General features: G+C 41.7%; 1 protein-coding gene across 7 annotated transcripts in view; it reads right to left on the bottom strand.

The window, feature by feature from the left end:
* Positions 1-23545, bottom strand: part of FRY (FRY microtubule binding protein) — a 396668-nt gene that overhangs the window by 74021 nt on the left and 299102 nt on the right. For all 7 annotated transcript variants that reach the window (XM_077298259.1, XM_077298260.1, XM_077298256.1 and 4 more), the window contains 9 exons: positions 18436-18535; positions 15363-15534; positions 12721-12974; positions 11656-11802; positions 9465-9633; positions 7883-7973; positions 5563-5645; positions 4546-4696; positions 1781-1884 (listed from right to left, as the gene is read on the bottom strand). In XM_077298259.1, the coding sequence (XP_077154374.1) occupies positions 1781-1884; positions 4546-4696; positions 5563-5645; positions 7883-7973; positions 9465-9633; positions 11656-11802; positions 12721-12974; positions 15363-15534; positions 18436-18535 (1271 nt within the window). The remainder of the gene's footprint in view (positions 1-1780; positions 1885-4545; positions 4697-5562; positions 5646-7882; positions 7974-9464; positions 9634-11655; positions 11803-12720; positions 12975-15362; positions 15535-18435; positions 18536-23545) is intronic.

A 23545-nucleotide genomic window follows, 5' to 3' on the forward strand; every position in this document is an offset into this window, starting at 1 on the left:
GTCTGGTACTAGTTTATTCCCATCTCTCTATTGAGAACTCATGCATGCTTGGCTGAGGGGAGCATGCATGCGTATTAAGGGGGGGGGGCTTGGAAAGAATAGCTTTTAGCCAATCAAGTACAGGCCCTTTACATTTCAGCGAACTCCAGCAATGTTACTAGACGAAAACAGACATGACGGTCTGTGGGTGCATGGGAATGGTACTGGAGTTGAGCAAGGGCAACAAAAAAGGTCATTAGATCTGTAGTTCACAAGGATTATTAAACAGACTATTATACAGTATATTAAAGGGATAGCACAGGATCAGAACATCATTACTGGTTGTTTTTTTTTTCAGAAACCACCTCACATTAATCTACAGGTTGTGTCTGCTATTGCAGCTCAGCTCATTGACGTAAATCGGGTCGAGCGGCAAAGTCTCACCCTGTGGACAGGACGTGGCAGGGTCGCTAGAACGAAGCGGTGATATTTTTCTTATATTCTAAAACTACATCCTCCCCACTGTCATCTAAGAATCAGCTATGTCACCATGAAGTGCAGGTTACCTTGTAAGTGGTGGCACATTGCTAGCCTGTGCCATCACTTACTGATTACTGAAGGTTTGATCTCCGAGACCCCCACCAATCCTGAGGATGAAGGGGCTGCCGTAGTGATTGCCATTCACAGCTTTCCCTCTTCACAGAGGTGTCGTGGCCAGTGATTGGCAGTAGCGGTCATACGTGTGGATGGCCAGTACGGTGGTTCAGTGGTTAGCACGGTTGCTTTCTAGCGCTGAGGTTCTGGGTTAAAACTCCATCAAGGACAACATCTGCAAGGAGTCTGTATGTTCTCCCTGTGTTTTCGTGGGTTTCCTCTGGGTTCTCCGGTTTCCTCCCACATTCCAAAGACATAATGATGGGGGAATTTAGATTGTGAGCCCCAATGGGGACAGCAATAAGAATAATGTATGCAAGTCTGTAGAATATGATGGCGCAATGCATAATAATAATCTCTATGTATTCTGTTCTGGGATGTATTACACCAGGGGTGTCAAACTGCATTCCTCGAGGGCCGCAAACAGGTCATGTTTTCAGGATTTCCTTGTATTGCACAGGTGATAATTTAACCACCTGCACAGATAATGATTCCTGCACCTTGTGTAATGCTATGGAAATCTTGAAAACACGCATGGTTTGAGGCCCTCGAGGAATGCAGTTTGACACCCCTGTATTACACAGTCAGGATCAGTATAGTAGTAAGGAGTGTATGTTTTTTTTTTTTTTTAAATCGGATGTAAACCACCTATAAGTGATGGCCTATTCTAGTAATATGTCCTCAGTTCATGAAATAAAAAAGTGAATACCTCTTTAACTCTTAAAGGGAACTAGTCAGGCGATTACAGTCAGGTATATTATTCTCCAAAATGCTGCGGTATTTGCAGATGATTGATAGGTTGGATGTACATGGGGAGAGACTGGTCATTCACCCACAGAAGCACTGGGAAAAGCCGGAAGGACTAGTCTCATCTCCGGCTATGGTCCCCGGCCGGAATATGAAGGTGTACTTTCTCTGGAATGCCGGAGTGTTGTAGAGAATAATATACCAGGCTGCAATCCTACATTTATGATGACCACAGTTTGGGCAGCGTAAATCTCCTGACAGGTTCCTTTTAAAAAATTTGGCCTAAATTTAATAAATATCCACAAAAACAGGTCACCCCAGAAGATAGCCGGCGGCATCAAGAAGGCCCAAGGCAACGACACCCTCAGAAAGCATCTCAACACCAAGAAATGGTACTTGCCTAAGAAGAGAGCGTGCAGCAGCAGAGGAAGGTGAAGGGCCCAGTCTTCTCTCACACTGTGATCCACCACCATTTCTGTCATGAATATCACCGCAATATTACACCTGTGCAAAAAAGAAAAAAAAAAGATAATAAGAAATGAGATTCAACTATTTTTTTTTTTTTCAATAACGTTTAATAGGTTTCTCTACAAGACAGATCTTCAAAAATATAATCTTTGATAATACGGTTTCTTAGATGCTCTCAGAAACGAAGATCTGAAGTTTCCTTGTAGCTTTCATGTAGAACAGACGGTACATGTCTGCATTTTGTCTCTTTCAACACGAATGGTGAAAGTAATGCAAAAAAATGTCGGCACTGATAAGAGCGAGCTCCCGTGGGCAGTCTGTGCACGAAGCCAAGAACTACCAAGACCGGCTTATCACGGCGCTACCATCAGACGTTTCCTGTGCGCTGTTACTTGGGGTCTGAAATCTGGATTCCTGACGTTGGGTCTATTGCGAAACCTGCTGCAGATAAGAGCGAGACCACAACTCACTTCTACTGTCAGCACATGACCACATGTCCTCCACCAGCGGGCCAACGTCAGGAGAATAAAAAGGGTAAGGCTGGGTTCACATTGCGTTAATGTGTGCACGCTAACGGACAGCGTTGCACGGCGAAAATGTCGCAATTAACGCCGTGCAACGGGTCCGTTAGCATGCCCATTGACAGCAATGTAAATGTCTCCTGCAGCGCATCACTAGCGCGTGCCTTTTTCGGCTCGCGCTAGTGATGTGCCGTTCTTCTGTGACGCGCCTCGGACGCTGCTTGCAGCGTCCGCGGCGCGCCCGAGGTCCGTTCCCCGCTCTCGCAGATCGGGGATCTGCGAGAGTGGGGACGTTAACGCGACCCCAAACACGGCCCCTAAATAAACATTGCGTTAGCGCAATCCGCTAGCGCTAAACGGATTGCCCTAACGCAATGTGAACCTAGCCTAAGAAAAGCGTTCGGTGGTAAATGGGATTTTTTTTTTACCTTTGATTTTGCCTAATTTGGTATTACATAAGCCCTTATCAGACTATTGCCTTAAAAAGACCTATAACCTCCAGGAATACTTCATAAAGTAAAAGGAGACCAATATATAAAGCCTCTGTCACATATACAGTACTGGGCAAAAGTTTTAGGCAGGTGTTGCAAAAATGGTGCAAGATAAGAAGATTTCCAAAATGAGAAGTGTCAATAGTTTATTTAAAATCATAGAATGTTAGAGTTGGAAGGGACCTCTTGGGTCATCGTGTCCAGCCCCCTGCTAAAATCAGGATTCACGAAATCATCCGAGACAGATGTCTGTCCAGCCTCTATTTTTTATCAATTAATAAAATGCAAAGTGAGTGAACAAAAGAGAAATCAAAATCAAATCATTATTTGGTGTGACCACCCTTTACCTTTAAAGCAGCATCAATTATTGTAGGTACACATGCACAAAGACAGGGGTTCTTGTAGGATTATAGTAACCAGTTATACAAAACAAATGATAATGATCATCATTTTCATATCTAGGCTGATACACAGTCATCGACAGGAACAGCTGTGTAGGAGGCTTAAAACTGGGTGAGGAGCAGAAAAACTCTGTTACGAAAAGGTGAGGTTGTGGAAGAGTGTTTCATGTCACAGGCCATAAACCATGGCAAGATTAGGCACAGCAACAAGACACAAGGTAGTTATACTACATTAGCAAGGCCTCTCCCAGGCAAAGATTTCCAAGCAGTCTGGGGTTTCAATATACGCTGTTCAAGCTCTTGAGTGAGCATCAAGAAATGGGCAACGTTGAAGACCATAGACACAGTGGCCAGCCGAAGAAACTTAGTGCAACAGATGAAAGATAACACATTCTTACTTCCCAATGAAACTGAAGATTTCCAGCAGTGCCATCAGGAAAGAACTGGCAACAACCAGTGGAACACCCATCTACTGTTCAGAGAAGTCTGGCTAGAAGTGGTCTTCATGGAAGAATGGTGGCCAAAAAGCCATACTTTTGACATGGAAACAAGGCCAAGTGACTCAACTATGGCATGAAAACATAAGGTGTAGAAAAATGGCAGCAGGTGTTCTGGACTTATGAGTCAAAATGTGAAATAGTTGGCTGTAACAGAAGGCAGTTTGTTTGCCAAAGGGATAGATAGCGATATAGTAATGTGTCTGCAGGCAACAATGAAGCATGGTGGAGGCTCCTTGCAAGTTTGAGGCCGCATTTCGGCAAATGAAGTTGTGCATTTGGTCAAGATTAATCTCAATGCTGAGAAATACAGGCAGATACTTATTCATCACGAATACCATCAGGCTCTGTGGTGCTCGGATAGGATCCTACCCAGTAAATACAAATGTTGAAAGAATTTGGCACTCTTTAATGGAGGATAAAGATGATATTCATGTCGTCCAATGCACAGTGTAATGGTGCGACTTTCATTAAACATATACTAAGTAGAAGATTAGGACAGGGGTAATGTTGAAAATTAGACTGAAACAGCGCTGTGTGTATTGCGTCTAAACGATACTTATAGAGGAGGACGCTTATAGGGTCCAAATATTATTTATGCAACAAAAATAAAAAATACCGCCCTGCGTTATATTTACATGTACAGAATAATGTTTTAGTATTAATAAGGGCAAACATGTAGATTAAGGAGAAGGAATCATACAATACTAAATGAACATCGTTTAGAAATAAAAAATACCGTTCATCATTTGACACATTAGCTGACGACAACTAATCTGCTCCTCACCTATGCAGAGGTCCACGTGGGGTAATAGTTTCAGGGAGATAGTCTACGAGTGGCGCCCAACATCCGCCATTGCAGGGCATGGGCAGCGGCTGCGGCTGGTTACTCTCTACTATATTTAACATCCAGCTGATATAAGGAGACACTGGGTCATCTAGAAAAGTTACAACAGTCGGGATATAACTAGATGATTATATATGTGAATAAAACAAATGTAGACAGTAGGGCTATGTTCACATGCAGCATTTTTGCAGCCAAAATCTGTTCTCTTAGCAGGAAAAACGTTGAGTTCAAGAAGTCCGTTTTTCAGCATTTTCGCAGCGTTTCTGATGTTTTTTTGGGTGTGGATTACATGTGTGATTTGTCTACAGTACATGTTTAATATTTTTATTTACCAAAAAAAAACAGCGTTTTTTCATTTTCTCATTATTTTCTATGGGTGAACAAATGCTGCAAAAACACTGAAAGAATTGTGTGCATGAGATTTCTGAAATCATGGAGAAAGCAGCTTTTAATTTACATTAAAAAAGCAACAAAAAAAAACCACAATGTGTGAATATAGCCCAACGGTAGCTTTACCAACAGTATAGAATGTGCTAGCACGAGAAGACTAGCCTAAGTGAACAATCAGACGGCTGTGTAACTGGGACGGGGACCGCAATGCAATGCTCGGACTGGCCGGCGGCTCTTGACCTGAGAGTGACAACATGTATTTCTATGCAGCTGTCACTCTTGGGTTGGGAGAGCCACCGGTCAGTCCGAGCATTGTGTTGCGGTCCCCGTCCCAGTTATACGGCCGTCTGTTTCTTTCCTTAGAATGAGAACATCGTTGATAAAGGACTATTAGAATAATGTATAGAACATCAAAACCCAAGGGTGCTGCACATACACGGCCACACCAAGACTGGCATCTTGTAACATTCTCTAGAGGGATCCATCTATCATACATTTATGATATATTCAAAAAAATAAAAAGGCCAAATAACCAAAAAAATTAATGAAAAAAAAAGTTGTACTTACTTTTATCATCGTCATAGGATCCTCCCGAGCTGTTGCTGTACCTGGACTCCAGCCTTGTATGAGCGCGGATGACATTCCCAAACCTAAAGAAAATAATAAAAATGACGCAGGATTGAATATTTGTGCAATTGTTTCTAATACAAGATAAAGTTTTGTCTTCCACTCAAAAAGCCTACAAAACTTCCATTGGTTGTATTCTCTTCTCAATGTATAGACACCGTCCGTTACCATTGTAATCAATGGGAGTGACAGGAATCACCAATGTTAAACAAAGTGCGGAAACGGTTATGGGGGAACCAGCTCCGTATTAATGTCTGTGGACTTAGAACAGGAGGTCATAAAAGCTCCCGAGAAGTGTAACGTGTAGGTGTCCCGATACCTTTATCTACAGAGTATATATACAGATCAGCCATCCGTTACCGAACGCCAGCAGACCTCATCACCATTCAGTGCCAGATGAGATCTGTTTATATGAATCATCGGCCGTTCGGCTTTTCCAATGTGATAAGAAACTATAATATTTATACAGAAATATTTCTGAGCAAAAATGTATTCTGAGAGCCTAAGTGATTGCTACCATTTATGGTCCGGATGAGAAACACAAACGATAAAGATCCCATTATATAAACCGTTTCCAGGATGTAATTTGTAATTCTAATTACAAACACAAACATTGGTGGTAGGAAAAACATATATATACACACACACCGCTAATTTTCCTGAGATTAGTCAGTGTTTATGCAACAGAATATATCTACAAAGCCACTCGAGAGGACTTCCAGGAGCTAAATGTTAATGTTCTTTCCATAAAATAGTCTATCAATGCTTAGCTGACTGAGGTCCGACACACAAGATGAAGGAACCATGGTGATCATTTTCTTCTTCATTGTTTCCAGGAGCACAGCGCCATAAGCCAAGGTGTGGCCCCGCCTGGTACTGCCGCTTAGTCTCCACTCAGGTACCAGGCACTGCTGTCCATATGGATCAGACAATGTTCAAGTATAAAAAAGGGTCGGCAGAGCTTGCTAGGCCGCCAACCCCGACATCCTGTCGGTAAATGTGCCAATAATGGTTATGTGGTTTCCCAAATTTGCGAAATACGGGGGGCATCTGGAAGAAGAGGATGAAGGATAGGGCAGAACTGTAATTATTTTGGAATAGGAGCATACACATATTGAGCTTTTTTTTGGAGGCGGTCAAAAATGACGAGTTTTCTAGTGGAAACCACTTCAGGAAACTCTCCTTCTCTGGGGAGTTTTTAGCTTCCTGAAGAGTTTTTGGAATTTTTTTTTTTGCAGTTTTCGGAGCAGAGCCTCCAAGTTTTGAGAAGCTGTTGAGTAGAATTTGAAGATTTTCTGATCAGTTTCTGCCCAAAAAACTCTGTGTGCACTAACACTTTTGTACTTTTTTTCTGGAAGCGTTGTTTGAAGCCATTTGATTGGACAGTGCCTAGTTTGGAGCCTATCCCATGAGGAGCCACTTCAAAAAAAACACACGCACTCTTCTTTATAGTTCCCTCTAGACTGTTTTTTTTCCTTCTAAACTTGAAGGAGAAAAAAATGTTTAATACACTGAACTGGTTTTACAATTGGAATGAATAGGAAGACTCTTTCAGTACCTTTTGTGCATTTTTTTGAAATTATAACAGACATTGCTCGGTTTGAAGCGGTTTGAAAGGTTTTTCAGGTGCATTTTGAAGCAGATTTGCTCAAAAAACCTCAGTCTTCATGCATCTATGTACATTTTGCATGTAGATTTGTTCCTTCCAAAATGAGAGCACATATTGTACTTTGCTTTTGCACAAGGCGTTTTTTATGGGAGGTTGAGGTTAATACTCTGTTTTTGTAACATAAAATGATTCTCTCCATATAAGCAAATAATAATACAAAAAATGTGTATCAAAAGACCCTTAACGTTTAGGTCCTGCAAAATCCCTTGAAAAAAAAAATGGCAACCACAAAAACCGCCACCACCCAGAGAGGGATTTATACAATTGAAAGTGATGGAGAAACAGGAAGCATCGGACAAGCACCGATAAGGTCTTGCATCACAAAAATCATTATTCACTTCCTTACTTCTATTTTAAATTAACCGAATTAATAAAACATCTGGACATGAAATAATTTATAATATACAGGAAGCGAGATGGCTTGAGCAAGGGTTTGAGGCTGTGCAATCATTGCATGCTAAGAAATACTGAATAATTCATGTGAAGAAACAAAGTCTGAAGCGCTGGGGACACTCATGGAAGAAGGGGGCAATAAAAGTGGATTAACACCAAAATAATAATAATACGGAAAATATAATTTAGGTTGCCCACCTGTCATCTGAGTCTTTAGCTCCCCTGCTGTCGTCTAGATCAGGGAATCCATCTTGTCCTGCAACAACAGTGTTACTACTGGAGGTGGTCCCTGTAAATCAACAAAAACAACCATTAGAAGTAGATTTGGGAAAAATCGATTTGTAGGACCCCAGAGATTACTGATCTAACCGGTAAGCCGATCTCTTGATGAAAAGCCTATGACTCGTTTTACCTCCCGGCATTCCCGACCCTTGTTTTGATTAGCTGGACTGGTGTGACGCTGTGTGCGTCATGCCGCAATGATGGTGCCGCGGCAGCCCGGCTGATCAAAAGAAGAGCGTGGAATTCTGCAGTTTCTGCGGGCGTGACATCGACTGAACAGAGGCTTCTCTTCCTCTCTGCTCTGTTGAAGGGGCATAACTGCGGGAAGCTGGCAGTCAATCAGAATGATGTTCACAGACACCTCCCGTTGATAGAGCAGTCAATCAGCATGACGTTCAGACACACCCCGTTGATAGAGCAGTCAATCAGCATGACGTTCACAGCACATCCCGTCAATAGAGCAGTCAATCAGCATGACGGTCACAGACACATTCAGTCGATAGAGCAGTCAATCAGCATGACGTTCACAGACACACCCCGTCGATAGAGCAGTCAATCAGCATGACGCTCACAGACACAACCGGTCGATAGAGCAGTCAATCAGCATGACGTTCAGACACACCCCGTCGATAGAGCAGTCAATCAGCATGACGTTCACAGACACACTCCGTCGATAGAGCAGTCAATCAGGATGACATTCGCAGTTACACTTTGCCAACTCGGGAGAAGAAGAAGCTGCTCTGCTGACTTGGAACAGGTGAATTAAACCTGTCGACGATTGGTATAACAGGAAGGTAGTTAGCATACATATTAAAACGTGTATGAAAAACATAGGAAACCTCCAGCTTTTTAGTTTATAGACGATACAAATGGATGATTAAAAGAAACGCAAAAAACAAGTGGTAATCACATTATTTTTAGCGGATGTAGAAAAAAAAATCATTGATGTATGAATAAGGTTTGACCCTAATGCTCAAAATGTTCACATTCAGTTTTCTATACATATTCTCTCCAAATGGCAAGTGACAAAACGTTCTGTGTGTTCTTAGTGGCGATATATTTTATTCCTGGTGCTCAGAAATCAGGAAGTGATTTGGGCTTAGACGTGTACTGATCTGCTGTAGCAATATCATGTTTAATCAGTAGAAAGAGCTTCCTTCTTATCTTCCCTTGATCTTCGAGGAGAAACGTGGTTTAGACAGCCAAGTTCCTCAAAAAACGGTGTCAAACTACTAATCTTCTTTGTAGAATTTCTATAAAACTGCTTGTATGTGTTGGAAAAGAGAAAGAGTTGAATTTCCCAGAGCAAATATGCCGAACAGTATCTGAACAAGGCTAAAATCCTTCAAAGAAGGAGACTTTCTTCTGCTTCTTAGATCAGAATCATTCCCTTGTGCTACAGAGTACTTTATAGTTAAAAGCTAAAAGCGCGTGAAGGAGCTGAAAAAAAAAAAAAATCTGACTTAAAAATCCCAGATCAAAACATATTCATTCTTACCAGAAGGAGCCGCGGAGGCCTTGTTGCTGGCGGTAAAGCGGTAGAAGGGGGGGTTATCACAATGTTGAACTATGGGGTTAACAGGATCGGTCTGCTGAAGCTCAAAGAGAAGCTCCTCCATCGTCTGGATGGTATTATTTCTACACAAGTAGATTGCCACTTTTTTGATCTGGAGAGTGAGAAATAAAATGTTTCTATAGAGAACTATTTATATTCTTTTTGGAATTAAAAAAAATAAGAGAATGAAAATTAAAGGAGATGACCAGGATTTTACCAGGTAACGTCAAGATAATCATAACTTCCCAATCCACCCTGCCCCCAGTGCTCCTCCACTTCTCATGTAATCATTGCTAGTGAAGCAGCTGGTCAGGTACATCATTCACCAAACCCCTGCAGCCAATCTATGGATTTAGCAATTAAAATGACATATATAACCCCTGACCAGTGTTTGGCTGCAGCGGTCATGTGAATGATGTATGGCTCATGACTAGCTGCAGGAATGGCAGGTACTTATGGAATAAACTGCATAAATACTAAAGAACAAAAAGGCTGCTGGAACTACCACCACACCCATTTGCAAGGAAAAAATAGAAGCAAACATAAAATATCCATATCATAATAGCCATATCTTGTGGTGTTCAGCTTGGTACTTGTAAAGGATCACGAGAATTGAGAGGAGAGCAAAAGATGGCATTCTCCAGTGGCAATTTTTGGTCACAAGATCACAGACATCAGTAAAATGAGCAACAGCTGTTTCGCATGAGTACACGCTTCTTCAGGCTCACTACTGGAATAAAGGTCTGGAATGGCAGTACATTGAGCAGTGTGTTATGGTTATTCTATTACGTTATCACATTGCTTGCTGTTAGGCAACTTTCATACTATCCTAGACAGCCCCTTTCAAATCACGTCCATAGTCAAGACAACTTTAGCCGACAGACAAAATTGTTCCTATTCTTCCTTTCCTTTTTTTTCCTGAGAAATCATTCCAACCTTCATCCACCATCTTAAATGTAATAATCACTCTCAGAAGAGCACAGCTCTGATGGTCCCATATTGCCTTCAAGAGGCAGTTATAGGACATCAGACCCTACAGTCATATAGATTATTCTAAATTGTGAGCAAAATACAAGAGAGACCAGTATACAGGTCTAAGGCACACGGGAAGTAGCAGACTGCACCGCCACAGGCAGTATACCTAGCGTTTCCCTTTAAAGTTCTAATTCATAGCAAATGTAGTTTACTATTTTCTAATCTAAAATATGCCAAAATTCAGGTCCACAGGAGTTGAATCTCACGGTAAAGTTACATAAGCTTGTCCAACTTGGCTGCTATATGGACGCAAGGGCTCCTACATAAGGCTACGTTCACATTTGCGTTGTTGGGCGCAGCGTCGGCGACGCAACGCAAAACGCATGCACAACGCAGCGTTTTGTGACGCATGCGTCCGACGTTTACATGAAATTTGACGCTCAAAAAACTGCATCATGTAGCGTCGGCTGCGGCCTGACTGTTGTGCCCAAATGACTCATGCGTCATAAAACGCTTGACAACGCATACCGGCGCATGTCCATGCGCCCCCATGTTAAAGATAGGGGCGCATGACGCATGCGTCGGTATCCGTCGACGACGCTGCGCCCAACAACGCAAATGTGAACGTTACCTAAAAGAGCTTTACAGAAATCAGAATTGACTTAACTTTTTAAAGCTATGACTTGAACTAGGACCTAAAACTTTAAACTTTGAAGGACTTTCCACTAATGCTGTCACACCATGGGAAGATAAAAAGTGAGCGGGGGAGCTACCAAACCACTCTGGGCAGGATATACATGATCCAATATGGATCTTCATGTAGAGTCCTAATACCCATAAGGCCAGATAGGGGCAGATGTGGCACAGGGACTGAGTTTGGATCTTAAGATAATAACAGGTCAGGGCTTCTTAGCGTTTCTAGAAAAACAAGAAGCTTATTGCCACCTTTATCCATCAATGTTGCAGGTTTGCAAAAGTCAGTGTGGTGTTAGTCAAGACGTCTCTGCCAAGTAAAAAAGGTTTCCAATGGTTATTTTTGGTCCAATTTCAGAATAAATGACCCTCCAGTTAATTAGGTAGACATAGGATTCAGGAGAAGCTCACTTATTTATACATATATATCTTACATGTAGGTAGATAGAAATGTTTATCGTCTTACATAAGGCAGTAGGGTGGTATCACTGCTGACCCCGCACAGGCTAATTAGGAACTGTAGAGTTATCCGAAGGTTGTTGCTCCACTTCTCATTATTGGCCAAGGCATTCCAAGCATTTTCCACCTCCTGGCCCGGCACCTCATCCGCATACTGCCCAAGATACATCACAAACAGAATTGCATTAAGATTCAAAGCTTACAGCACGCAACAATTAGACTTGTTCAAAACGTGTGTTTTAGGGCAGAAATCGCAGGAAATACAAGTTACGCAGGTGGGTCCCGCACTTGGGACGCAACAGTCATTTGGCAGATGGTGGTTTCCAATGTGATAAATGGCTACCTTCGTCCATGTGCATCGTGACTGTTTTCTGGAGGGTTTAAGGAGCCAGGTTGCTCCCATATTAAACCTCTTCTCAAAAAACAGTGTTCACATATTGAAGGGGTTGTCTTCTCTATGTTCAGGACCATTTGTAGACATTAACATAGTAAAACACGTTTTCATCTCTTACTACTAGGCCGACATATGGTCAATTTCAAGGTACAGGCCCAAAGCCTGAAAAACACGTCAATAAGGTTCTGTCAGGTGCAATGATGTCATGGAGACCTCACCACAAAAAAAAACCCAACACCTCCCTAATACCTGGCTCACCAAACGTCTGTTATGTCTGTACATGCTGGATTAAGGTGTTCTCCGAGCACGCTCATGTACTAATAGATCATCTTCGGTGTGCTTAAAAAATATATATTCGAGTCCCCGCACCTGCATGTCGCCATAACACACGAGGGATTTCCTGTTTATCAGGCAATCCTCACATGTGTTGCGGCTGTCGAACAGGAACGCCACATCTCGTCATGAATTACACATGCTGTAACATCAAATGGAAAAAACTACACTTAGCCGTACATACAGCCCCTTTAAAACAATTCTCATTTCACATACACTCTCTGAGGTCTCCTAAAAAGGCACATCTACAACCTATTATGGCGAGTCTCAGGCAGAAAAAGAGAATGGGTGACTCCAAGAGGATGGTATGTGTAAGTGCCAGGCGCCATGGGAGACAATTATTACCTTTGCCGTCATGTACATGAGGTTATTAAGAACTAGGGAGGTGGCCTCTGGAGAGCCCCATCCATTTCCTTTGAGTCCAGAGGTGCTAACTGGTTCTCCATCTCTGTCGGTGGCTTCTTCGGGGGTGCTGGGGCTGGAGTCTGGAAGAAGAAGTCTACTGTCCACCAGCTCAATGTTATGTAGCCAAGGCAGTAAGTAGGTGAGCATGATCTGGCGTCCATTAGGATGAGTGGTTGGGAATCGCTGGCTTATTTCTGTTGGTATTAACAAGTAATAGAGTATTAGGGCGACATACCCATGGCATCATGAAGTGATGTTTTTTTCATATATATCCAAATTTGAAATATAATCAAACTTTAAAACTATTTTTCATTTGTTATATCCCCTTAAAAGCCTTGTTGATCATGGTGGTTTGGGGGAGACCCCTACCAGAAGGTCTCTGATCATCCATGAGAGCAGACACAGTGGGGTGCCGACCCCAAGATGTCGTAGTGAGACTGAACAGTACTCATGTATTAGAGGAGTGCATCTATCCTGTGGTGGGATCAAAACTGTGGCAGTATGGGGGTCTCGTGACCCAGAGAACCACTGCTTGATAAAGCATTTAGGCTGCCATAACATAATGTTGTGTTATGTTATCTCTCTCGACCCCGCCATACAAAGAAATGCTCGGTCCAGTCTAGCGTCCTTTTGGTTTCTATGAGAGAGTCGCTGAGAGGCTCTCCTGGTAATGGCATATCTCCCAGAGAACAAAAGGATCGACTGTTGGAAATCCTCCATCATCATCATCTGTATGGGGGAGAGTCGGGAAGCCCTCATATACATTAGACTGTCAGCTAAACTCACAGATATCAATGGGTTTGGACAACTTTAATGTGTTTGGGGCCCTTTATTGGCTTCTCATTAATTCCAGCTGCTCGATCCCTCCCTCATGCTTTACACTGCAGCTATGTGTACAAACCTAGCAGAAAGTCATTACAGGATATAGTGATTATCCCTACATCAAGAATATACAATAAAGTATAAACAGAAGCATAAAAGTGATACCAAGAGGACTAATAAGTAACAGATTGAGTAAACTATAGGGGCGGCCTAGAGATTCAGAAATCCAAAAATCTCATTTACAGAATCCCCATTTACAAGACAACATAAAACACTTTTCTAGGAAATAATTTGTACCACAGATATACTTTTTCATACTCTACTTCAGAGGAATATGGATGTGGGTAATGGATGCTAGCTTTTAAGCAGCCTATATCATTTGGCTCCTTTACAATCCCCTCATTAGGAGGCAATGAACGCCGCCTTTCCTGGAAATCATAACAATGTACATGAAAAATGATTTCCAGAAAAGGACATAAGAAATAAAGTGGTGATAAGACGTGTGGTGCCGTCAGGGGGTGATGGTCGTAGATGTAAGTAGCACGCAGACCCCCAGTGAACACACATCCAATATTTATCCTGGGGATAGGTTTTTGGGATAACTCCAAATGAGGTAATAATTCACCCCAGTCAATCACTAATGAGGATCACAATCTAATTTGCTTAGGTAAAAACTACACATACCCATTTCATAGGAAGTCCACTAACTTATTAGGGCTTGTTCACAAGTTGCTTTTATGTCGCTTTTTTTGCGTTTTATGCTGCGTTTTACAGTACCAGCAAAGTGGATGAGATTTCTGACATCCCATGCACACGCTGCTTAGTTTTTCCTTGCAGGTTTGAACCTTCAAAGAGTTTTTGAAATCTGCTTTTGTCAATTGTATTAGAAGTTTTTTTTCAGCATTTTTCATCCAAACGAATGTGGAAAAAAATGCACAAAATAATGAACACTAAAAATCACGTATTTCATTCAGGGTTTTTTCTGTTTTTTTGTGGAAGAAAAAATGGTGCAAATACTAAACATGTGCATATCATTCTCCTATGTTTTTGGAAGGGGAAGAAAATTCACCCAGACATTAAGAGACCAAGCAAACTCCATGTAGAGATTGTCCTTGATTGGATTTGAACCCAGGATGTTGCTATTGTTTCTGCAGGGGTTACAGTCCGACTCCCACCCTACACTAAAATTGCCCAAATGAGAAGACCAATGCTATTAAAGACCTGATAATTGGGGGACATGAGATTTTCCATTTCGGGTACGAAGGTAAATCAATTCTCTATATGACAAAGGACGTTAAAGGGGTTGTCCGACAGCAACATACTGTACATACTTTTAAGGCATGGATTGATTACATATCATATTCACCTTCCAAAGCCATGTGGATCCAGCGCAGATCGTTCTGGAGGTTTCCATTAGCTCCAGAAGAACTGACTGTGCCATCCAGAAGTCACAACACCACTGCAGCCCATAACTGTCTGCAGCGGTCAGGTGACTAGAACAGCGCGCTATTGGTCTCCCATGAAGCGCTCTTCTAGTCACTTGACTGCTATAGATGGTGCTGTGACTTAAGGGGGTAGACACTGCTTCCAGAGCCAGAAAAAGCTCCAGAGTGGCCTGTACTGGATCCGAGGAAGCTAAGTAAGGCGAGTATGTCTAAAAATATTTTACAACCCCCTTTAAGCAGTTTTGATTCTCTACAGAAAGAAAATCTGGACCACACAGATATTAGCAGTCTAGTCGTCTAATGGTTAGGTATTACCTGAAAACAAGGGCAGAGTCAGCTCAGGATACATCCGTGCCAGCTCGTTAGATAACCGGATTAATGAAACACTATACAAAGGAGGCAAAATGCCATGCGTCCCATACAGGATACTTCCAGGCTTCTGCTCCGCCACTTTCTTAGAATATACAAACAGCTTTCCCTCAAGGACCTTGGTTGAAGAAAAAAAAAAATCAAACATTATCTTGACAGCCCTTAAAATCATACAGATGAAGTAGAGGTGCGTTAGTGTTGTTCCATAAATATCTTCACCAGAAAACCAAATCTACCCTGTTGTATCATGAATAGTTGTGGCCAGTGATAGACGGTTACATCTGCATACGTTACACCATGGAAATCCAGCAGCACATTGTGCTTTACGACAAAGATTCCATCCAACTTTCCCAATAGCTGTTTATGTGGTTGGAGGATTATCACAGTTGGAAAACAGGACTTGGGGTCTTACAAAAGTATTTCCTAAACGTTCAGTAATGATACTTTTATTATCAATGGGACTATTATGCTGTAAGGCGTTTAGATGGCCATTTTTAAAGATCCATGAAACGTCTAAATACTTGTTTTAGAATTTCTCCGTCACATTTTCGCTCATTTTTTTCCCACTAGGTTTTTACGGTCTATTCAATTTTGCTTATTCTAAGTAGCATGGTGACACCGTAGAGTGCGTAGAGCCCAGAATGGTTCACATAACATTTTATTAACTAACTTCTAATTTTATGGAGTAATTCTGATATGATGGACTTCCAACAGTGCAGTACATACACCAATCCGCTGGTACTGCTGGAAATAGGGGATAACATTGAGGATCTTCACATGAAATAAAGATCAAGTGTAAAGATTTGAGCCAGACTAACTGTGTGAAATTGTGATAGCTAGACAACTGGGTCGGAGCATCTCCGAAACGGCAGGTCTTATAGCGTGTCCATGGTATGCAGTGGCTAGTAACTATCAAAATTGGTCAAGGAAGGACGGCCAGTGCACCAACGACAGGGTCGTGGGCACCTAAAGGATACTTGACCCAATAGCATAGAATATGCCATAAGTTTGTGATCAGTGGAGATACAATCTTTAGGACCCTCATCGATCCACTGCATCCAATCCTAATCTCCAAACTTTGCTTGAAATTGTAGTTCAGTCTTACTCAAGTGAATCGGGGTAGCTTCAGTTCCCTGCATAGTCGGGTGGCCAGGAACAGAGAAAATTTAGTACTGTGTCCCCTAATTTGTTTCCTGAACTGTGCTGCTCCAGGTCATTTAGCTGTGCCGGGGAAAAACTACAGAAGCGCTGCTCCTCTTCATTCTCAGGGAGTCCAGATGTTAGACCCACACCGATATAAAAGTGATGACATTTTCTAGGGATATGCTTTTACTGTAGGTGATGTAAAATCCTCACTGCTATAAAAAAGTCAAAATACAAAGTGCATTGCAGCTGCATAACTGCGACCATAAACAAAAGTCTATGTTAACCTCTGCCAACTACAAAAAGCACCTACAACAGGCAAGCGAATATCTACTGGAACATGGAGCAAATCCTATCATACTTCTGAATTTTTCCACCTAGGACAAAAGCACGAGGATTTTTCCCCTCCTCACTCTTGGTCTAAGTTTTCACCTTCTCAGTTGTGAACTAATGCCAAACAACCAATACTGGATTGAAAGTGGTTGTTTCATCGGTATTTTTTGCACCTGTGTTGTTGCCATCATTAATCGGGTCCGATGCGCCCTGCTGGTGCATTTGTTTGGAGGCTTCAGCAGGTAACCATCTCTGCTTTTTTCTCTGATTTTTTTTCAATTTTCTGGAGGATTTTTAAGTCCTCTTTGTGCGTCTGAGTTGTGAACAATGCAGTTTTTGTGGAGAAGGAACTTTTCAGAACCAAACCAATGGAACAACCAAAGACCCCTCGCTCTTATGGCTCCATAGCAGCCATGTAATCGAACCCAATAATAAGTACGCACTTTCTCCTCTGAGTAATAAAGTGCAATATTGCAGAAGGAAATTTCTAACATGCCTGCAAAATCTTTCTGCCATGAACATAAAAAAAAATAAAGGATGGTGGTCACAGTATTAGGTATTAGTATGAGGATAGAGGTTCTAAAGACTGTTGGTATGACATCCAGGGCTGACATCAGGGTATTACTGCCATTGCGGGCAGATGGTGCTCAGTGTGCACAGGCAAGGAGTGGGCCCGGTTTGGAGGGGAATACAGCCAACTCAGGACACACGTTCAGTTAAAATCTACAGCTGTGAAGGAAGCCACCGAAGCCATCAGAGGCCGGCAGCTGATGTTGGCGATCATGTCGTCGGAATATGACGTTACTGTCATGTACCGCTGCATAAGCGCCTCAGATGGATGAGGGAGAGGACCCACTGGACCGAGGCCAGGTAATGAGGTAAAAAAAATTAAAAATTTTTTTTGTATGGGTCCAGAATGGAAGGTCATATGGGGCAGGATGGGAGGATATATGGGGCCATCATGGAAGATCACATGGGCCTGGGGGACAGGATGGGAAGACATATGGGGCCTGTGAGCAGGACGGGAAGACATATGTGGCCTGGGGGCAGGATTGGAAGATATATGGGGACTGGGAGCAGGATGGAGACACATGGGGTTTGGATGGGAAAAAATATGGGGCTTGGGGGTAGGATGAGAGATCATATGGGGGCAGGATAGAAACACATGGAGCCAGGATGGAAGGACATATGGAGCATGGGGGCAGGATGGAGACACATGGGGCCAGGATGGGAGATCATATGGGGCAGGATGGAGACACAAGGGGGCTAGGAACGAGAGAAAAGAGGGCCAAGAACGAGAGAAAAGGGGGCCAGGAACGAGAGAAAAGGGGGTCAGGAACGAGAGAAAAGGGGGCCAGGAACGACAGAAAAGGGGGTCAGGAACGAGAGAAAAGGGGGACAGGAACGAGAGCAAAAAAAGGGGCCAGGAACAAGACACAAGGGGACCAGGAACGAGACACAAGGGGGCCAGAAACGAGACACAAGAGGGCCAGGAACAAGACACAAGGGGGCCAGGAACGAGACTCTAACTTTCTCTACTTACTTGCATTAGCTGCACTGATATTTCATAGATTTCACGGTTAGTGTCAGATGCCTTGAACAGAACCAGGTTCAGCAAGGTCACAATGTCAAATGGATAATTCCTAAAGACAAAAGTAGAAAATAAATAAAAAAAAAATATAATACCAATAGTAATTTGAAACAGCTGCCGTGAAATAATAATACCATGAAACACATTATAAAATATTACATATGCCTAGCGGCTGAACAGCTTGTCCTTGGGAGAGGCCCATTAATCTTCTAAATTCTAAAAATCCCATAATCTTTATAATTTATTTTTTACTTCCCAGTAATAAAGATGTTTTCACTGTTTTACTCTTGGATAGCGCAGCAACAGACAACAGCAAAAAATCAGAAGAATTCTAGAAATTTGGCCTCGGCAAAGTAAATTAATCTGGACATCAAGCAGGGAAATCTTCCAAGCTGAAAACAGTCTTGTTGGCTTCCATTCCTTTCAGAGACTTCCAGAAAAAGGTTAACAGATAAAATTAAAAGCAACAAACAAAACTAAAGCAGCTCTGCAACTGTTTCACATGAACCTCCTATGCATAACACCTGGGCAATATTGACCTGACCTTAGAAATCATGATATGGAGAGATCTTGTTTTCCTAAATGCTTTAGACTAATTTTGAAAACAGCTTAAAATTATATAAGGGCTCAGAATGGTCACAGATCTCCCAATCCAAGTGTCACAGAGCTGCGCAAAAAATGTGTGACTTGTTAGCATTTTCACACCAGTTTTTGGCAACTCCGCCAAAATAGTCAGCGCTGGGGCGGGATGGGGTGTTGATATGTTTGCCCTTCAAATTCAGCAATATTTCTTACGCTGGAGATATCAGTTCAGTTCCCAACTGGAGTAACCTTTCCGGGGAGGCGCACCCTACTAATAAGATCTGCCTCCTTCATTAAGTGAAGTGCGCCTCTTAAGAAATGTGGCACATCCTATTCCTGTACGCACCCCATTCTTAATGAATCGCGGCCATCGTACTGAATTGGTAAGATGAAAAATTGTAGAACAGAAATAAGGGACTGACACATCTGTAAGTTCATTCATGGCCATCTGTGCTCATCTCCGTCTGGTCTATAGCGCCTATCTGGCCTCTTTTCTTATTATTTTTTACCTCAATTTTGTTTGCCAGTTACCTTGAACACAACTAGGTCACTAGTTACTTGGGGATTGGAAAACTATGTTTTCTTAGTGTGACCAGGAGGTCTGCCAATAGAATTGTAGTAGAAGGCCAAACACCAGTGAGGAATGTATGACCCTATCGCCCATAAAACAGTTCAGAAGGATTAGGCGTCTGTACACAAGAACACTATATAAAATCAATGCTTTCATGTCTGTTCGTTAATCCTCATCCAAGCACCCCGCCTTGTTAAGTGGCCAGGCGTCATTTGTTATTGTATGACTTCACTTTACACATTTTCTGCTTAATAGGATAGGTGTACAGAGTTCGATCAGTATTTGTCTCCTGTATTTCATAGTATTGGTCAGGACAGAGTTGAAAACATAGATGCAGGTTCACATTTTTCAAAAGTTTTTCGAAGAAAAATAGTGAAACACCATCGTAAAATATTATTGCCAGCCATACAATGTCGTATTACACAACACCCAAACAAATGATACGCCCTTCTGAATCATAGGGCATCTGGAAAGAAGAGGTCAGTGAGATGTAGGACCATTTCTTCAGTCACAGAAGGAGAATATATATTTTATAGGGGTTTTCCATTTTCCCAGGGCGTAGTTTAAAATAGTAAAAAAAAAAACCCCACTCAAGTGTTTTTACAGTCACTCCCTCTAGGTCCAGCGCAGAGTCTCCGCTGCTGCTCTCAGTGTCTATTATTGTCTGCAGCGCCGACTTCACATCGGCAGCACTGCAGCCAATCAGTGAGCTCAACAGCTCCAAGTGACTCTGGCCATCTACTTGGGCAGAGCTCCTGAGGTCACTAATTGGTTGTAGCGCTGTCGACGTGACATCAGCGCTGCAGACAATAATAGGCACTGAGAGCAGCAGGAGAGACTCGGTGCTGGACCGAGAGAGAGCGAGTGTAAAGGCATTGTTGGTAGTAGTGGCGGAGACTCCACACTGGATCCAAGGAGGGTGCGTAGCGCACAGTGGGGTTTTTTCTGTTTTTTTTTTTTTAAACAAACTGCTGTTTTTGCTGCATTTTGTTTCTGTAGCCAAAACCTACTCTTTTATCAGTGTTTTCATGGCATTCTTTGGATATGGTTCACATGCGTGCTTTGTCTACAGTACAGGTTTATCAAATTAGTTCTATTCATCAAAACTCCATGAAAAATGCCGTTGCACTTTTTGCGGTACTTTTTCACTTTCTCATCGTTTTCTCTGGGTGACTAAACACTGCAAAAAACGCCAAAAGGATTGACATGCTGCAGATTTCCAAAAAGCTGCAGTTCAACTTGACGGTTTCTTCCTCTAGGTGCATGTATATACCTGCTGCGAACATATATTCATTATAGTTACTCAGATACTGTTTTTTTTTTGTTACTGTTTTATATTTTTGATATATACTCAAAGAGCAACTTGATGGTTTATTCTTCTAAATGTACACTTATACTTGTGGTAAATATATATCCATTACAGTTGCCCAGATACTGTTTATGTTACTGTTTATATCCTTTGTTTTATACCTAATAAAAAAACAAATTGAAAGAAAAAAAAAAACAAGAATGTGCTTGAGATTTCTGAAGTCTTATAGCTTTTGCTGGTACTGTAAAAAGCAGCTTTTAATTTTCATAAAAAAAAAAAAGAAAAAAAAAAAAAAAAAACACTGCAAAAATGCTGTATGTGAACACAGCCTGAAATGTTTTCCCACTAGCAGAAAGAAAAGTCTTCAGATGGAAAACACAGACGTCACTAAATATCTGTGTGTGCAGCACTTGTGACTTATTATGGGAAATGTATTGCTGAGACCTTTAGATTACGTTATGAGAATTTTACCGCATGAAATAATATTATTCCTCCAGCATATTAATAGCCGGACAAGCTGCCTTTTAGGAGCCAGTGATAAGGGGAAGTCAGCTGAGGCAGATTAGGCTTCCTTGTGACTCTCCGGAACGCTCAGTCACTGGGAAATCCAAACTATCAGCTTCCCAAATAGGAACCTGACCCTTTTCTATAACAATGTGCCCCGGCCTCACCAGCACATGCACAGATGGAGACAAAGAGAGGGGTGGAAAAGGACATCAAAGTGAATTTTCTCTTCAGGGACAATGCAAGGTGAAAACAAATTTGTTCCGTACAGAGGTACAAAACTGCTATAAAATGGGTAGATTTATGTTACTGGCCTGAAATCTCAGCTCTCAGGACATACTGGGGTTTGTATTTCAAAAACTAGTTTGCATCTATTACTCCATCAAGGGGGCCAAGACATAGCCCAGTGGGTGTTATTTCTTCAAGCTTCTGCAGGGTTTCATTCCTTACCCACATGTCGTAGTTCCCTGAATGTCTCTTTACATGCAAGAAAAATATTTAGAATTGAGAGTCCTCAGTGATTGATACCTTTTAATGGCAAACTGAAAAGATGGTAAACTGCAAGCTTTCGAGACTACTCAGGACTCTTAATCAGGCATAGACTAATAGAAATTCTGAAGAATCTCATATTTATGCTCAACAGGACACAGGAATAACGCTACACATAAGACAAGTGAGGTGAAGCAGAACTATCAATATGGGAGAGGGAGAAACAGTTGTGGCTGTAAATATTGGAACAGTTCATAGATAAGGAGTCTGAGAGATTTATTGTGCTAGGATTGAGGTCTGGTCTGGGTTGTGATGCCCCCAAATGTTTTGAAAAGCACATTTCTTAGTTGACACAGAAAGACATAAATCCATGTGACCCATTTATTCCTGTTGAGTGTGTTAAAGGTTGTTATAAGTTTTTTACTCCCAAATTATTCTGTCTCTCTGAGATTTGAAGTTACCTTTTAATACCAGTAATTTCATGTCCATGGTGCTGTGATCAGGGAGACAAAAATGTTTGGCCAAAGTAAGATCTATTCTTTTTTTCTTTTATTGTATGCCAATGAGAATTCATCCTTGTTCTAAGTTTTAGCCCTGTCTTCCCCACATGCATACCACCAGCTGGACACTTGGTACCTATATAAGTACACTACATTAGATGTGATGCAGCTGAAAACACCTCATCTAATGTAGTGTGCCCCACCAGCCCTGGCAGGAATGAATGTGTCACATGGACTTAAATGTTTCTATATCAACTAAGGAACATGCTCCTCATACCCTGTGGGGGCATCATAACCATGGACCAGACCTCAATCACAGGACAATAAAACTTTCACATTCCTTATCTATGAACTGTTCCAATATTTACAGCCAACACTGTTTTCTCCCTCTCCCATACGGATAGTTCTGCTTTACATCACCTGTCTTATGTATTGCATTTTTTCTGTGTCTTGTTGTGTATAAATATCTGACTTTTCAGATTTTGTGTTGTTCTATGACTGATGAAGAGACCTGAATAGTCTCAAAAGCTTGCAATCTGTTACCATATTTTCAGTTAGCCATTAAAAGGTATCGCGTCAGTCCAGTTTGATGGGCGCAGAGAGTCTCCCTCTATAATGGGGAAGCACTTTATACTGTGCAACGATTCGGGCACCTTTGTGTGTACTGTCACTTTTATCTTGCTATTTTTCTGACTTCCCTTTAGTTTGTCTTCATACACTTGTATGGAGAGTCCTTTATAATGGTGTTTGCCAGTATGTGCATTGAGATGTACTGTATAGTATTTTGATGCATTGCCCTGCCTATTTTTCTCCTTAATTGACTAAAAATTAACATTAGGTAATGAATTTTAAATGATTTTATGATAAAAAGGTTATTTTATTTAATCCTTCCTATAGTGGTATTTGTTTACTCCATTTGTTCTGTGCTCTTTTGGTATACAGACGTAGCGGATGAGTTAGTTCACTTCATGCAATGTAAACCTTCGATACAGATTCTGGTGCTTTAAAAAAAAAAAACCCACACTGGATGTTACCGCTAAGATAGTAGTATTAATGGTGGCATACTCATGACAATTTTCCTTTGCTTTCCAAAGACTCCAAGGACAT

Source organism: Ranitomeya variabilis, chromosome 3 (assembly GCF_051348905.1).
Source record: "Ranitomeya variabilis isolate aRanVar5 chromosome 3, aRanVar5.hap1, whole genome shotgun sequence".
NCBI classification, from domain to species: domain Eukaryota; kingdom Metazoa; phylum Chordata; class Amphibia; order Anura; family Dendrobatidae; genus Ranitomeya; species Ranitomeya variabilis.